This window comes from Mixophyes fleayi, chromosome 1 (genome assembly GCF_038048845.1).
Source record: "Mixophyes fleayi isolate aMixFle1 chromosome 1, aMixFle1.hap1, whole genome shotgun sequence".
NCBI lineage: Eukaryota > Metazoa > Chordata > Amphibia > Anura > Limnodynastidae > Mixophyes > Mixophyes fleayi.
The window spans coordinates 91,456,212-91,473,351 of record NC_134402.1 but is presented as its reverse complement, the minus strand read 5'-3'; the positions used below and the strand labels follow the sequence as shown (position 1 = coordinate 91,473,351).

The following is a 17,140-nucleotide window of genomic DNA, read 5'->3' as shown; positions in this document are numbered from 1 at the left end:
ATGTGTTTGTGTTTCTACAGTTTTTAATTCTGATTGTGTTTATTAAGTGCCAAAATCACCTTCAAAGTGCCCGCATTAACCTACATATTGCCTCAATATCGCATAAAGCATCTGTGATTATCCCATATGTTCACCTTTTAAACCAGATCAGAAGTGGTTCTAGAACTACAAGGCTCACAGACTGGCTAAGCCTAACCTATGGAAAACATGTGATGCACAATCATTTAGCCTTTTTAGTTGCATACAGCAACTGTGTAAATAAATATGGTAAGCAGGGCAGGCTCAATCCGTTTTATTCCTGTTGTCTACGTGCATGGCCTCTAAGTTATGCCATGCTTCCAGTGTTTAAGGTTAATTAGGTTTATGTTCGTTCTAAAAGAATGAGCTGAACTGCCTTTCAGGCGTCCACCCTCCACCTCAATCACTATAGGCCGTTTGTTTGTGCACAGTTTCTCATTTTCTGAAAAGTAATTTTGAGGCTGTTTACTGGAGCTCTTGTTAAAAATTCTCTCTCCTTTTTATGTCATCGTACAGCTTCTAAATTGTGTGTGCAGTTTATGTAGTGGGAATGGCTAATGAGGGCTAAAAAGTAACTTGATTGCAAGGAAAACAAATTCAAGTGCAAAGACATTTTTTTATCTTACAATCACAACTAATTATGCAGTGCTTTCTATAAAGTAAGCGGTGTCTTGTAACCCTTTGGTTACTGCTGCCCAAGTTCACATACTCTTCTAGCAGTAGAAGTTCTGCTGGTGTCCTATGTGACATTACTTCTGGGAAAGAGCCTGGGGTCACAACACAATGGAAGAGGGATGACTTCTTCAGCCTAAGGAAAAAGCAGAATCTTCTGATGTCTGAGAATTCCTGACATAGTATCAGCCTAGAAAGCTTTTCACAGTTTCCAGTTTAAGCAACATTGTTTTCTTTAAATAAATTATATTAAACAAAACGTTGCTTAAGGTGGAATCCGTGACAAGGATTCAAGTCAGGCTTATACTATTTCATAGAGATATATTTATATTATCAATACCGCTCTCAGGAGCACATTAGATTTCTATCTTTCTAGGGGGGTATTCAATTGTTGTTTTTTTGTGTTTTAGCGCGTTAAAACTGAGTGCTCGAAAAAAACTTCATATTATACGGTAATTTTGCGCTCGTAAACAGTTAATACGGTACTTACTAGCTGCAGCGGGCTGAATTTCAGCTCGCAACTCAGGGAGCTGCGAGCTGAAATTCCGCGAGTAGTTACCGTATTAACGGTAAGATTTTTCGAGCGCTCAATTGTTAGCGTTAACGCTAACAATTGAATACCCCCCTAGGTATGTGTGATCACTATACACAAATGCTATATTTTGGTACATCCAAGAAGCCTACAGTGATCACTAAAACGTTACAAGTAACAACTCATCACATGTTTTGTATACGTTCTTCACAAATACATTTTAATGTTATTTTGAGTAACAGTGTATTCAACAGACTGAGATGCACCTACCACAGATCCTAGGGCATTGTCAACAGCACAAGACTCTGAATTGTGACTGGATGAATTGGAAAGTATTTTGAGTTAGAACTGCAAATGATTTGAATATGTGGTCACATACCTTGTCATTCAGAGACCATCAAGACTGGTGATACAGGGCCTTCATCTGCCTACAAGCATCCACTTACCGGCATTAGTTAAACATCAGTTTAACCGATTAGTTGCTGTTTATGTAAAATCACTATAATTCTTAACTACGTGAAAATGCAAGTGAATTCTATGTAGAGCAGGAAAACCAACCATCCAGATATTTCCTCTTGTTGTTATTGCCACATACAGCTGTATAGCTGCTATTGGGACATTTTAGAGACTCCATCTTTTATATATATATATTTTTATCCTTGTTTGTACATTGGAATAGTATAGTAAAAATTAGGGCTGCCCTAGAGACTTGCTGACCTAAAATCAGGGAGACAGTGCGTCTTTTGTTCTATCTGTAAAGCGTAGCTAATGATGGCTACGTATGGGGGAATCCTGCTGGTCGGTGCAGACATATCACTGTCCAGGTTTGGGCACGTACATGATAATCTGGGCGCGATCTGCCATTTGATTTCTTTCAGGTTGATTAGGGTCCTGTAGTGTGTTCATAACAGTTGAAGGGGTTTATTTTACTAAATAGTAAAATATTTTCTGTTACCAGTGTTCATACTGTGGTGGGGGGGGGTCCCTTCCATGTTACTTCCACACAGATATGGTTGTTACCTCTGCCAATCACCCTCAGCGCAGCTTATCTCTGTCACGGGATATCTGACACAGTGACTGTAATGGAAAGTCTTACAGCTGTTGTGTCACATCTGTCCTGTTACAGAGAGAACCAAGCTGAGTGTAATCAGAAGAGAGGTCTATACAGCACATGGGGAGAGGGACACCCACCAAAGTAGTATTAGCGGGGAGGGGAGCTAGTACAACGATTGTGTAGCAAGTTGTATAAAATGTCTCAGTCATTCCTTCACTGAGATGCCGCTGTACTGTCCTTGGCTCTGTCCTAGACCCTACCTGCCCTTTTGGAAGTAGATTTGGGTGGTTCATTCTCAGCTGTTGTAAAATGAAGTATCATAGTGGCTAGGTGTTTTAAGCCACAAAGCTATTATTGCATTTCCATTTATGTTTGAATTGAAAACAATTAGAAGCAATTGCACACCACTTCTGTAGATATAAACTGTAGCAGCCATAACTTGTATAGGCGCTATGCAAAACATCTTTGCTGTGCTACACTATTTCGCAACTGACTATGACGGCGGCAGCAATTTTTACTTTTTTAACATTGAAATTTTATACCAATTCACAGCTGCATAAATTAAAGATGTGAAGCCTTCTCTGGATTTCCCATTCAGCAAGCTGTAATGTCAGATTATAAGTCAAGATGGTTGTCTCTCGATTCACACACCTAGAGGTAAATGTATTAAGCTGAGAGTTTTCCAGCGGGTTTGAAAGGTGAAGAATTTGCCTATAGCAACCAAGCAGATTCTAGCTGTCCTTTTGTAGACTATACTAAATAAATGACAGCTAGAATCTGATTGGTTTTTCAAACCTGCCAAAAAACTCTCAGCTTGATACATTTACCCCTTAGTGTTCCATGTTTATTTTTTCTTATTCACAATTTTTTTTTTTCATTCCTTCTTTTACTTTTTCTTATCATTGAGTGTCCTTTCTGTTTATTATTTTTGTTACAGAACAGCATTTTTCTGATATTGTCCCTGGCGAGGAGTTTCTCAACCTTGGAATAGAACAAGTATGCAGCTTGATTGCCAGTGATAAACTCACCGTTCTTTCAGAAGAAAAGGTACTTACCAGTGCTAAAATGTACTTAATATTTTTTTTTTTTTTCATGTACAAAATACCTTTTAAAGTGTTGCTGTCGGCTACACACTGTGAAACTAATGGTTTGTTAGCGGATCCCATATTCAGTACAACAATAAGTGCCTTGTGCATGTGATCTTACAGGATGCATTCTAATGATAGCAGTTCAGCAACAAAAAGAGAGTCTACGGTGTACGTAGGTTACAAGTTAACCTTATAGAATGACCTGTACGGACAAACACAGTTATTTTATATTGTAGCGAAAGCGTATGTACAATGGCTTCAACAAGTTTTGTCAAGTTCAAAACTTTTAGTTGTACAGAGTAAGCATATGGGCTTATACTGACCGGGATTCTATGTCTCTACCTGTGGTTTGCTGCTGTAAGCTCTTTATTACATGGTGTATATCTCTAACAGAGGATGTAATAGGCATCCGTGATCCATATATAAAATAGAAAGCGCATACTCTCTAATTTTTTTGAAAGTGACCTACCAAGAAAGCAAATAAAATAAATAAAAATGTGTTTAGTCTATCATTAGACAAAATGTTCAATATTCTTTATCTATTTTACATAGACATCAGTGGTCCCTATAAAGTTATCTGGAAGAACTCTATTTACATTGCAGTAGATAGAAGTGTTACTGAAAATCTTGCTAGATGCTTAAAAAGACAACTCGCTGCTTGTTTTATTTTTTTATATATATGTGATTCCCCCTCCTAGAGCATAAGGTAGTGATTGGTATGCTGTGTAGTATGAAGAGTATAACTCTCTCTCACACGCAGACTGTTATTAGTGTTCCCTGCAGTGTGATGCTTTGTACTCTAGCACTGTACAATGACTTGGATCATGCAGTGTGTTTCCATTGCCATCAGGTTTTCCCATCATGCACTTTAGTGTGCAGTTCACTCACACACAGCTCAAGTCTGATGGTCTGATATGAGACTCCAAGGGGTTCAAAGGAATTTCAGTTTGTGGAACGCTTAATAGCTTATTTAAAAACAAAATACACTAGGAATAAAAGAAATGAAAGAAAAGAAAACAGTAACTTCAAAGGGTGTTACAATGTTCATGGTAAGCTTTACTGTTTTACATTGATCAGTGAAGCCTAGCAGAAAGTAGTGTTACAAGTAATAGGACATTCTGTTTTATTTTGGTTTTCACACACATGGCTTTGTTTGTTTTGTGATAAAATTGTATTAAGTTATTGCTATAATCGTGGAAGCCAATGTCACCTCGTTTGTAATTGAAGGACAATTAGCTGCTGCAGTGATCCTAGTGTCTGAGTCGGTGCTGTGACTTTAGGGATCTTTTACAGAGGAGTCATATCCTGTAGATAAACTGTGCTATATAACATGACTGCTGTACTGTACTGGACGTGAACGTGCATGGTAGACGTATGTGTCATCTGTTTACTATACAGAAATACTTCATGTGCATGTTATATCTTAAGTTTACCCTTATTATTATTATTATTATTATTATTATTATTAATATTGTTGACATTGTTGACAGTTTTTGAAATTCTCTTGACAGGTATTTGAAGCAGTCATTGCCTGGGTAAACCACGATAAAGATGTCCGCCAAGAGCACATGTCGCATCTAATGGAACATGTTCGCCTTCCATTACTTTCAAGGGATTATTTAGTACAGGTAATGAAAACTGAATAATTCATAGGGGTATATTTATACAAAATGGGGGCAGCACTGGGGTCTTGAGTTCAATTCCCGACCATGGCCTTATCTGTGTGGAGTTTGTATGTTCTCCCCGTGTTCGCGTGGGTTTCCTCTGGGTGCTCTGGTTTCCTTATACACTGCAAAAACATACTGTCTGCTTTTAAATTGACCCTAGTCTGTCTCTATCTCTGTCAGTGTGTGTGTGTGTGTGTGTGTGTGTGTGTGTGTGTTTGTGTTAGGGAATTTAGACTGTAAGCTCCAATGGGGCAGGGACTGATGTGGATGAGTTCTCTGTACAGCGCTGCGGAATTAGTGGCACTATATAAATAAATGAAGATGAAAATGTGTGCAAAGCAGATCTGCAAAATAGGAACTGCTGAAAATTTATGGACAAAATGACCCAATATTTCTAAGTTTGTAGTGATAATTGTGGGAAGATCATGGGGTCAGGCAGATTTGTTAAAATAAAGGTTGTACCTGTTTGGCCTTTTCACCTGCTAAATAGCTTATGTAAAAAATGTTACAATTTTACTGTTCTTAAATCTTGCCACAATTATAAATGTATCCCTATTATTGGTACAGCTTACTTGGTACATTTTTGTAAATACAGTAAGTGTAGTGAAGGTACTGGCATTTTTGGAAGCAGCCTGTTTTGGGACACACTATGGCAGGAAATCACTAGGGGTGAGCGGGTTCGGATTTTTGAAATCCGAACACACCCGAACAGTGCCGATCCGAGCCCGGATCCGAGCACTGTACGGGGATTCCCGCCCAACACAAAACTCCAGAACGAGGCAAAACGTCATCATCCCGCCGTCGGATCTCGCGAGATCCGGATTCATATTATTCCCTGCTTCCCGCCGCCATCTTCACTCGGGCATTGGAGAGGGAAGAGGGAGGGTGTGTGGTGGTGTCCTCTGTCCTGCTCAGTCCAGTGGTGCTGTCCTGTGCTCTGTCCTGCTCAGTCCAGTGGTGCTATCCTGCTCGGTCCAGTGGTGCTGTCCAGTGGTGCTATCCTGCTCGGTCCAGTGGTGCTGTCCTGTGCTCTGTCCTGCTCGGTCCAGTGGTGCTGTCCTGTGCTCTGTCCTGCTCGGTCCAGTGGTGCTGTCCTGTGCTCTGTCCTGCTCGGTCCAGTGGTGCTGTCCTGTGCTCTGTCCTGCTCGGTCCAGTGGTGCTGTCCTGTGCTCTGTCCTGCTCGGTCCAGTGGTGCTGTCCTGTGCTCTGTCCTGCTCGGTCCAGTGGTGCTGTCCTGTGCTCTGTCCTGCTCGGTCCAGTGGTGCTGTCCTGTGCTCTGTCCTGCTCGGTCCAGTGGTGCTGTCCTGTGCTCTGTCCTGCTCGGTCCAGTGGTGCTGTCCTGTGCTCTGTCCTGCTCGGTCCAGTGGTGCTGTCCTGTGCTCTGTCCTGCTCGGTCCAGTGGTGCTGTCCTGTGCTCTGTCCTGCTCGGTCCAGTGGTGCTGTCCTGTGCTCTGTCCTGCTCGGTCCAGTGGTGCTGTCCTGTGCTCTGTCCTGCTCGGTCCAGTGGTGCTGTCCTGTGCTCTGTCCTGCTCGGTCCAGTGGTGCTGTCCTGTGCTCTGTCCTGCTCGGTCCAGTGGTGCTGTCCTGTGCTCTGTCCTGCTCGGTCCAGTGGTGCTGTCCTGTGCTCTGTCCTGCTCGGTCCAGTGGTGCTGTCCTGTGCTCTGTCCTGCTCGGTCCAGTGGTGCTGTCCTGTGCTCTGTCCTGCTCGGTCCAGTGGTGCTGTCCTGTGCTCTGTCCTGCTCGGTCCAGTGGTGCTGTCCTGTGCTCTGTCCTGCTCGGTCCAGTGGTGCTGTCCTGTGCTCTGTCCTGCTCGGTCCAGTGGTGCTGTCCTGTGCTCTGTCCTGCTCGGTCCAGTGGTGCTGTAGTCCAGTCCAGCGGTACAGCCATTTAAATCCAGTCCAGCAGTACTGCCGTATAACTCCAGTCCAGTGGTACTCTCCTGTGCCGCATATAATTTTTAAAGGCTTTTCCAAGTGTGTGTGGTTTAGGGGTACGCTCTCTTGTGCTGCATATAATGGAGAACAAAAATTTGGAGGATAAAGTAGGGAAAGATCAAGAACCACTTCCTCCTAATGCTGAAGCTGCTGCCACTAGTCATGACATAGACGATGAAATGCCATCAACGTCGTCTGCCAAGGCCGATGTCCAATGTCATAGTAGAGGGGATGTAAAATCCAAAAAGCCAAAGTTCACTAAAATGATCAAAAAAAAGAAATTAAAATCATCTGAGGAGAAACGTAAACTTGCCAATATGCCATTTACGACACGGAGTGGCAAGGAACGGCTTAGGCCCTGGTCCGTGTTCATGACTAGTGGTTCAGCTTCACCCAACAATCTAAGCCCTCCTCCTTCCCTCCCCCCCCCCCCCTCTAGAAAATTTAAGAGAGTTAAGCTGTCATCAAAAACACAGCAAACCACTCTGCCTTCTAAAGACATGGCATCACAAATCCCCAAGGAGAGTCCAAGGGTGTTGGTGGTTGCGATGCCTGACCTTCCCATCACTGTACGGGAAGAGGTGGCTCCTTCCACCATTTGCAGCACGCCCTCTGCATCTGCTGGAAGGATCACCCACAGTGCAGTTCCAGATTTTGATAATGAAGGTGTCAATGTTGTACACCAGGAAGAGGATATTGATGTAGCTGGCGCTGAGGAGGAAGTTGACGAGCTCCCTCGGTGCAACCTTTTGGCCTAAAAACAATATTGTGGGGTGTTCAGAATAGACTGGAAATGAGTGAAAATTAATGTTATTGAGGTTAATAATAGCGTAGGAGTGAAAATAAACCAAGAATCTGGATTTTAGCAGTTTTTATGCTTTTTAAAAAAAAAATCAAAACCCAAAACCTTGAGGGGGGTGTTTTGGCAAAACCCATTAGAACCCAAAACCTGATGGTAATCAGAACCCAAAACGCGAAAAGTGGCCGGTGCACATCCCTAGAAATCACATGTTAATTAGCATCTGGTCTCAGCCAGGTTGGGGGGGGGGGGGGGGTGAGGTCAACTGAACAGCTACATTAATTTAAGGGGGACGTCATCCCTTTGTATTATGTCCTATGTATTTGTATGTGTGTGTGTGTTCTGGTAGTGCCCCATGTTCCAGTTCCTTGTTAAATTAGATTACTTTATATTTTGTTTGAATCCCAATTTTAGATGGCTTATTTCTCCCTATGACCAGAGCTATTCCCTGTCGCTAGAGATTATTTAGTGATCACTGTGTTCAAGATGTCCTGTTAGCAAGAGGGAGATCTGCCCTCATGACTGATGAAGGGAAAAATAAAGTCTTTGCCCATTGTCCCAGTCAAGTCTAGTCCTGATTGGTTCATTTAAAGCAGTCTACCCTCTCCCCAGTTGGTCACCCTGCTTAAAATACCCAGTAGGATGGGTGCAGTATATAAAGTGCTTATTGGAGTTTATGGCAGGGGTGGAGACTGGTTTTAGACTAATATAAAGAGAACATGTTACAGTATTTCTGTGTGCCATCTTGAGACAGTTCTGACTGGGAGTTATAGCTCCTGTTGCACTGGTTTTGGATCTTGCTGTACATATCGGAGCACCTAACAAAAGCGAAAAAAGACATCAGACTCTGTCCTTACTCTGCTGGTAGAGGAGTTAATGGGTGGGTTCTCAGCGTATCATTGCCCCAAGGGAAACAGTGTATATAGCCCCTTTAGGGCAGGGTTGTTTAGTAGGCTGTTTATGCATTGAACCAACTAGACTTTGCCACATAAGTAGCATATTAGATAGTGGAGGTTTGGCACAGCTTTACATAAGAAAAGTGTAGTGAAGCATGCTCAAATATGAAAGGCCAGATTCAATTCAGCGCAAGATCTCATAGGTGCCTGCATACACTTCCTGATATTACAGTTTGAGGAAAAAATCAGCGCTTCAATGGGACTTCACTACTAATTGAATCATCCACCCTTAGGGTCTTCATAATTGTCACCTCTGTCATGTGATTTTAAAAATATATAAGCTCTCACGAGCAGGGCTCTCTCTACACTTTGTCTCACTTCTTTTACTTGGTTAGTTTTTGGTATGCAATGATTGCCACAAGTTGGAAAGTGATCATATTAGGTTATCTGAAAATGACAGATCTATACTAACCATTGTCCTGCACAATGGGCATATATATCTAAGTGCTAAAGACTGCTTATGTGAGTGGTGTATGTCACACAGACAAGGGATCCATTCGCCCTCTCCACATTTACGGACACTCCTATCCAATGAACTGTTATTTACATTTCTTTATTTACATTTATTTTTCTTACAAATACTATTTCAAGGTTGGTTTCCAAAAGGAGCCCATGAGCCAGAGCCAAACCTGTCATGTTAAAACTGCCAAAAATGAAATATATTGTTTTGTTTTGTTTTTTTCTTTTTCTGGTTTTCTTCAGACCTGTATTTGAAAATTTGTGAAAAGATTTTATACTCTGCTTTGCAGTAATCATTCCATACTGTATAATTAAATCCTGTAAAGCGTGACACATAAAAAGTGCTTGAATTGTATATGAATAGGTTCTGAATGTAATCTTGCCTTTAGTGTTTCTAGAAGAGAATGGACAGTTATTTAGCTAGTTTCACTGCAATCTGTGGTACATCAAAGCACAATACGCCCACACCCTGTACAGCGTTCTTGGTTTTTTTTCTCACTGTATTAGTGCAGTAAACAATCATTTAAGCATTATTTTTACATAGGTCGGGATCCAAGCTTTTTCCTTTTTGACTGAAATGTGATTTTGCATTAGTAGATTGAGAGTCAGATTGTGGACCTATTAGAGCAGTGATGGGCAACAGGTGACTCTAGGGCCGCATACGGCCCTCCGAGCCTTCAGCTGCCGCCCCCCAACTCCTTCATGTTACATTGTCAGATTTGTTTGTTATGGCTTGCAACACTTGTTTGAAATATCTTCTGATATGTTATTACAGCTAGGTGTCTTTCTTTTATTATATATAGTGTTTTAACTTTTATTACTGGGTTTAAGGGTAGTGGGAGGCCCTCTAACCTTCAAAAGGGCAGCAAGTGTGGCCCTGAAATGTTTCAGGCTGCCTCTAACTATACTACAGTGTTATCATGACGGCTGCTTGTATGCTGTCGGGAGGTTTTGCTTAAAATGTGTTCCACTCCAAATCAATGTAAACAATAATTCTTTGCATATCACCGGCTTTATGTGGTAGAACTTTATACAGTTCTACCAAATATCCCATGACTCGCATTTACATCTTTTGAAGTACATGCTGTTAGATGAAAGCAAGACGTATAGAGAATGAGTTAAAAATCCTATCGCCCCCCTGGACCCCACCAACAATTTCTTGAATACTTCTCTGCATGGCTCCCTCACTTATCTTCTGACATCCCCACCATCATCATGGGTGATTATAACATCCCTATTGCTAATTCACATTCCAATCCTGCTTCCAAACTACTCTCTCTAACCTCGTCACTTGACCTCTCCCTGTGGATTGAATCTGCTACTTATCAGGGTGGCCGCTGTCTTGATCTTGTTTTCTCTTGACTATGCTAAGTTTCTAATTTCCTTTAACACTCCTTTCCCCCTCTCGGATCATCACCTTATTAGTTACTCGTTTCCTTCCAGGTCTTTAACTTCCCTGCTGTCTAACTCTTCCAAGCCTCCTCATACCCGCAGGAATATTAATCGATTTTCAACAGTTTTCAATCTTCCCAATACCTTCTCTCCCCAATTTCTACATTCTCCTCCCCTGATATGGCAGTTCCTCATTTTCACCAAACTCTAGCAACTGTCCTTGATCAAGTGGCTCCAGTGATTCTTCATACTCTGTGTAGACTTCGTTGTCAACCGTGCACACTAAATTAAGACGAAATCTACAAAAACTTTCTCGTAAAGCTGAACGTCACTGGCGTAAATCTTGTACCTCTGATGATTTCAGTGCATGTACTGCTATCTACCACTCCTATCGAAGTGCTCTGGACACTGCTAAACAATCGTACTTCCAATCTCTCATCTACGCTCAGGCTTCTAATCCCAAATGCCTTTTTAACACATTTAAATCTCTTCTCAATCCTCCCACCCCAGACCCTCTGACTACCGTCAGTGCCCAGGATCTTGCTTCCTATTTCAAGAACAAGATTGATAAGATCAGACTTGAAATCCCTCTCCCACTACTAGCAATCAGCTCAATTCCTTCCCAGCATCCTTTGACACCATTTTGATTTCACAAAGGAAGAGGAAGTTTCTACTGTCTCTTCTTATCTTCCTAATCTACCTCCTGTCCTCTTGATCCCATTCCCTCACAAATTGGTAGGTCCCTGTCTCGTGTGCTCATTCTGCCTCTAACTTCTCGGGCGAATTGCCTACACTCGCCTCACACGTTATTTTTCTGCGAACAACCTATTGGATTCTCTTCAATCAGGCTTTCACTCTCAACACACCAAGGATGTCAATGATCTGATGACAGCTAAAACTAAAGGTTTTAATTCTCCTAATTCTCCTGGATCTCTCTACTGCATTTGACACTGTTGACCACTCTCTCTTCATACAGACGCTACGATCCCTGGGTCTTGTAATTCCCTCCTTACTGGTCTTCCCAAAATCAGACTCGAGCCCCTACAATCTATTTTACATGCAGCGGCTAGATTGATTTTCCTTGCAAATCTTTTTACATCTGCTAAACCACTCTGGCAGTCTCTACATTGGTTGTTTGTTTTTGAATGAATCCAATATAAATATATATATATATCAGTTACAGGACTTTATTCAGGCTGCACCCAATTTATGGATCTCACTCCCTCGCACCACAAGACACCTCTAAGCTTCAAACCTTCAGGCATTCTCTGAAAACCCACCTCTTCAGACATTCTTATAATATTCCTCTACCACCCTCTTAACCTAGGGAGATTACCTTTATTACCACACTCTACACAGCTAACACAAGACAACAACCCTCTGACTGAGCATACAGCCACTAAATACTTTGTGACCTGTGCATTCTAGCTGGACAAATATTCAATATGATGTAGAACTTACCCTTGTGTATCAAACTATTGTCCCATATATTGTAAGCTTGCGAGCAGGGCCTTCTTACCTCTACGTATGTATGTATTACCCAGTATTGTTTTTTACTGTTTGTTCCCAATTGTAAAGCGTTATGGAATCTGCTGGCGCTATATAAATAAATGTTGATGATTATTGTATATGCTTTCTTCATACCCTGCCATATTGGTTTGCATAGCTAGGTGAAATTAGAATCTGGAGAACACCCACATGACAGATTATTATTTTTTTGTTATTTGTAATATTCGAGATTTTTGTATAAGCAATTTCTATAGTACAATAGTATAAAACTACATCCACATATGATCTTAACGTACTAAACCACAAGAAACGGAATAGTCAACCATTAGTTATTCTCATTATAATCCAGTTATTTTGCACACTACTGTTTAAATGTTATGATATGTTAGGGTTTTAAAAGTGATTGAAAATTGTGGATATTTATCAAGCAAGGTTCTGAACAGCACACTTCATTTCCTGGAAAAACAAGTGACATTCAGAAATGCTTATGTTATGCTAGCCAAACTTTTCAAGGCCTAACAACTTTGTTCTAAGTTGGAAAACATTTATTTGGCTTGGCTTCTGGCAGATTGGTGTATATTTTCATCAATATGGCTTTAATTATGTTGTTGTAATATTGGTCTTATAAAAAGACATGGAAGATAAACACATTTGTCTCACTTTCTTGTGAACTGCACAGAATGGTTCTTTTTATTTGTATTTATCAATTTGAGAAAAAAAATCTTTTCCATAGCTTGTTCTACTTGGGTACGATGGATTATTTATTATCTATAGATACTTATGTGATTGTGCCACTCGGACCATGCCGTTATGCATGTTTGTAAATTAACAAGCCATAGCTCTTAACCAGACACTGTCTGCCCTTTATGAATAAACATGGCAGGCTCATCATGCAGCATTTAATGCTTAGGTGTTGGCTCATTGTGTGTGCAAAGTCATCTAATCAGAAAACAGGATAATCTCCTTTACATATAGATTTCAGGATTTATTTGTGGCCTAAATATTCACAGTTTTTTAGTTAATTTGGCAATACATTAGGCATTTTGTTGCCTAATAACGACAATTTTTAGATCATATTTGCCTAACATTTCGCAACTGTGTGGACTTCAGTGGTTTCCGAGAACTATACAAATCAAATTTATTGTCATTCACATAATCCTAACAATGCAATTGTGTAATGACTGCCATTGGTATGCCTGCAGTCATCAACAGGCCTTCTGGGTCTGGACTTTTGGCTTCTGAAGATCGGATCAGTTCTATTAGGCCACCTATACCTATATGTATACAACAAATTGTGTGTCCTACTTTATGTAACAATCTGGGCAGAATTACTAAATTAACTTCTGTACGAATTACACGTGTATGTGACTCTATCACATACTTGCCAACTCTCCCTGAATGTCTGGGAGACTCCCTGAAATAGGGGTGATCTCCCTCATTCCCTGAAGAGTCTGTCATTCTCCCTGATGCTGAGTCAGTACAAGACGTGGTTGGCTTCGCCATCTGTGACATGATGACACAGTTCAGAAATTGTGTACTATGTCCATGTATTGATGCCTTTGGCAGTGGACATTTTCATGGAGACCAAGATTTAATCAAAGACTGACAGGTAAGACAACATGACTTCAGTAATGGAGACAGAAACGAAAAAGACACTTCAGTCTCTAGAGATTTATTAGCTGCTTCTCTTCAATGCAGTTGCCTACTCTCCCGGAATGTCCGGGTGACTCCCGCATTTCTGGGAGACCTCCCGGGAGAGCAGGCCAACCTCCCGATTCTCGCCCCCGCAATAAATAAGTGGCGGGGCTTAATGACTCAAATATTGCCTCATCTTATCCCCGTCCCCTGCTGTAATTGGACAAAATTGTGACACCCGGTAGGGGGCAGGGCCAAAATGATGTGATTCATCAAGCCCCGCCCCGGCATGCCCACCTCTCCCGGGATCTCCTTGAAGCCAACTTTTTTCCTCGTCTGCAAGTATGATCTATCACAGTAATATTATTGTACCAGTGTATAAAACACAAACCAAGATTAGTTATTTTATTCCAGAAGTGTTTTGCTTTCATGTTTTCCCTGTTAAGTGTGTTCAGTAGCATTTAGTGGCGCAAGTCCTATCATCAGGTGTGACTGAAAACAGAAAAAGCATAAACTTGCCATTTTATTTTGGTAGAATTAATTACAGGAACGTATAAAACATAAGCAATTGTAGTGATAATGTTTTATCTAGAGAAATGTGAACTCTCTGACCATAGTAATGTTTTGGTTGTTTTCATCTTGAAGAGAGTTGAAGAGGAGACATTAGTGAAGAACAGCAGTGCCTGTAAAGATTACCTTATTGAAGCCATGAAATACCACTTGCTTCCAGGGGACCAACGGACATTGATAAAAAGTGCGCGCACAAGGCAGCGGACACCGGTCAGTCTTCCCAAGGTAGGATTTCAGATTTGTAGTTTCTATACTTGTGCTTACTTGCCAACATTTGCAAACTATTACAAACATACTTTAAAACTAGGTCAATATCTTATTGCATCTATGTATTTCAAAGGAGATGTGCATTAGGAATAAAGGGGCCCCATTGGAACATGTAGAAATGGCCCATCCCCCGTCCCCTCTCCACACAATATCGTTTTGTGAGCAGGCTAATGGCAGGCATCCAGATTTGTTAGTCTAGCAATTCTGTTCTACTAAAAGAAAATTAATGCAACATAATTACTAGAAATTAAGCAAGTAAAAAAAGAGGTTCCTGAGTGTGTAACAATAACCTAAAAAATGTATATTTTATTGTTAATCCAAATATCAGATCAAAAACACATCATGGCATAAAATAAAAAAATGTGTGCGCACAAAGAAAAACAGCTATTTTTAGTCAATAACTGTTGATGGCTGAAATGTTTTTATAAAACACCTTCTACGTAAAAGTGAAAATAAGAAGACTAATGTGTTAATTATAATAAAATCATAAAAAATCCCTTAGGTGGCAATTTATTCAATGGAATATGTTTAGTAAAATGCCCATAATGTCCTGAATTTACCTTCAGGAATCTTAACTAATGGGCTATAAAGGATGTGATAATTGAAACTATTTATAAACCGATTATACATTAATATGCCTCAGGACAGGCTCCCATATACTATCAGTTCAAGGTGCAATATTTACCAAATGAAGATCCTCGGAAGACTGACAAGCACCAAAAGCAGCTGTAAGAAGCCGCTACAAGTAAGAGACAGGGGCGCATGGTTACTACATTGAGCATATATGCTTGATAGCCAATAGACAGTAGCAGTATCTCCGGTCAGCAGTAGATATTTAAGTCGGCCTCGCAAATCACTCTTAGCAACACAGATGAAACATTATTAAGGGATTCGACACACTGATGTTTAATCCTGCTTAAAAGGCTGCTTCAGTCAGCACTGATGTGATCAGGGCCGGATTAAGACATTGTAGGCCCCTGGGCTAGGGGTACTGTGAGGCCCCCATTTACATCTACAATGTTTTACGTCATGATTAGTGTATACAAACTGTACTATGGTTCCTTACCAACACCTATGTGCTAGATAATCAAATACTGTTTATTATTCTATGTTCTCAATTTATTTTAGAGAAGGAGTATTTTAAATATGGATCTATCTTTTATTGGTAGATTTGAAAAATTAATTTAGGGCATCAATCCCTTCTCTAATTAGATGTACCTATGGTGTAGATACAACAATGATGTTTTGATTTATGGAAAGGCAATTCATCAGCTATACAGAAAGAAAATATTCCTAGATCTTAATATTGGATTTAATATAGACAACCATAAAGTATTTATTTATATGTACTTCAAATCTGTTAATGCTTACATGTACTAATTCAGACAATTACAATAGACGAGCCGTTTGTTTTTTTAGAGAAAGGATACAGTCGCAATTTTCTTAAGACTATCAAGTTAGTGGTGGATAAAATTGGTGGGCAGCATCCAATAAAATAGCCAGTCTGTCCATATTCCAGATATTAGTGAACCTACTATAAAATTAAATTTTGTATCTGAATATCATCAGGGTCGTGGAAGAATAATATGTATTTATACAAAAAATTAAAGTTACTTAATCTTGACACCATCCTTTTACCTATTCTTCCAAGACAAGCTAGCTATATTTTTACCAGAGCAAATCATTTGAAAATCAATTTAATACCATCTATAAAACTGGCTAAACTTATAATGGGAAGTCCATGAAAAACCTGTAATACATTTATGAGTAATATCAATTGATAATGTGAAGTTTGTGTTGATTAACATGTACATGCACCAGAACCCCCTGTAACTTGACCAGCAAACAAGCTGATAGTAAACTGCTCCATGTGGCTTATTGAGTATAGAGAGTGCAGGGACTATTCAATAAACATTTAGTAACTTGTAACAGTAACAAAGTAGCAATTGACTAGTGACTTATCGTATTAACACAGGACTTTCATCTGATGCATTTCTCCATACGAAATGTAGCTTTTTCTGGACAGCAAGTCTATGTATTTTTGGTTGAGAGTGCGATTTCTCATAAAAAGCACTCTAAAGAGCTTGTTTCCTATGTCTCTTATTAGCTGCGAAAAAATTACTTCTGGTATGTCACATCCAAGGAGAAAATAACTTACTGTCTCCAGATAGTGGACACGTATTCAGACCGTTTTACCCTGTGGCTCTTTAGCGAAAAGCTAAACCTAATTATTCTCCACTTACAATACAGTACCATACTGCCATCGCCCCCAAGGCTTCCTATTGAGGCCTCTCCCTCTTCTCCACAATGAGCACGTGTTTCCAGGCAGTTTACCCGATTGACTACTGGATCCATGAATTTGAGTATTTAGCACAGCAAAGGAGCCTTTATGTCATTATAATTTGTCCCTTGAACACCTCACTAATTCTAACTAAACAGGTTATCATGCATTAAATGCTGCATGGTGACCCGATTATTTATAAGTGCAGCTAGGCCATAGGATTGGGCATTATTTAGAGGAATTGTGCTGCATTAAGAGTGAGACAAATGATTTCCAGAAAAGGCAAGAGGGAGATTTGGGGAGGGGG

General features: G+C 40.4%; 1 protein-coding gene across 1 annotated transcript in view; it reads left to right on the top strand.

Moving 5' to 3' along the window:
• Positions 1 to 17,140, top strand: part of KLHL2 (kelch like family member 2) — a 95,243-nt gene that overhangs the window by 51,920 nt on the left and 26,183 nt on the right. The window contains exons 6-8 of the mRNA XM_075197989.1: positions 3,214 to 3,323; positions 4,876 to 4,992; positions 14,361 to 14,510. Coding sequence (XP_075054090.1) covers positions 3,214 to 3,323; positions 4,876 to 4,992; positions 14,361 to 14,510 — 377 coding nt within the window. The remainder of the gene's footprint in view (positions 1 to 3,213; positions 3,324 to 4,875; positions 4,993 to 14,360; positions 14,511 to 17,140) is intronic.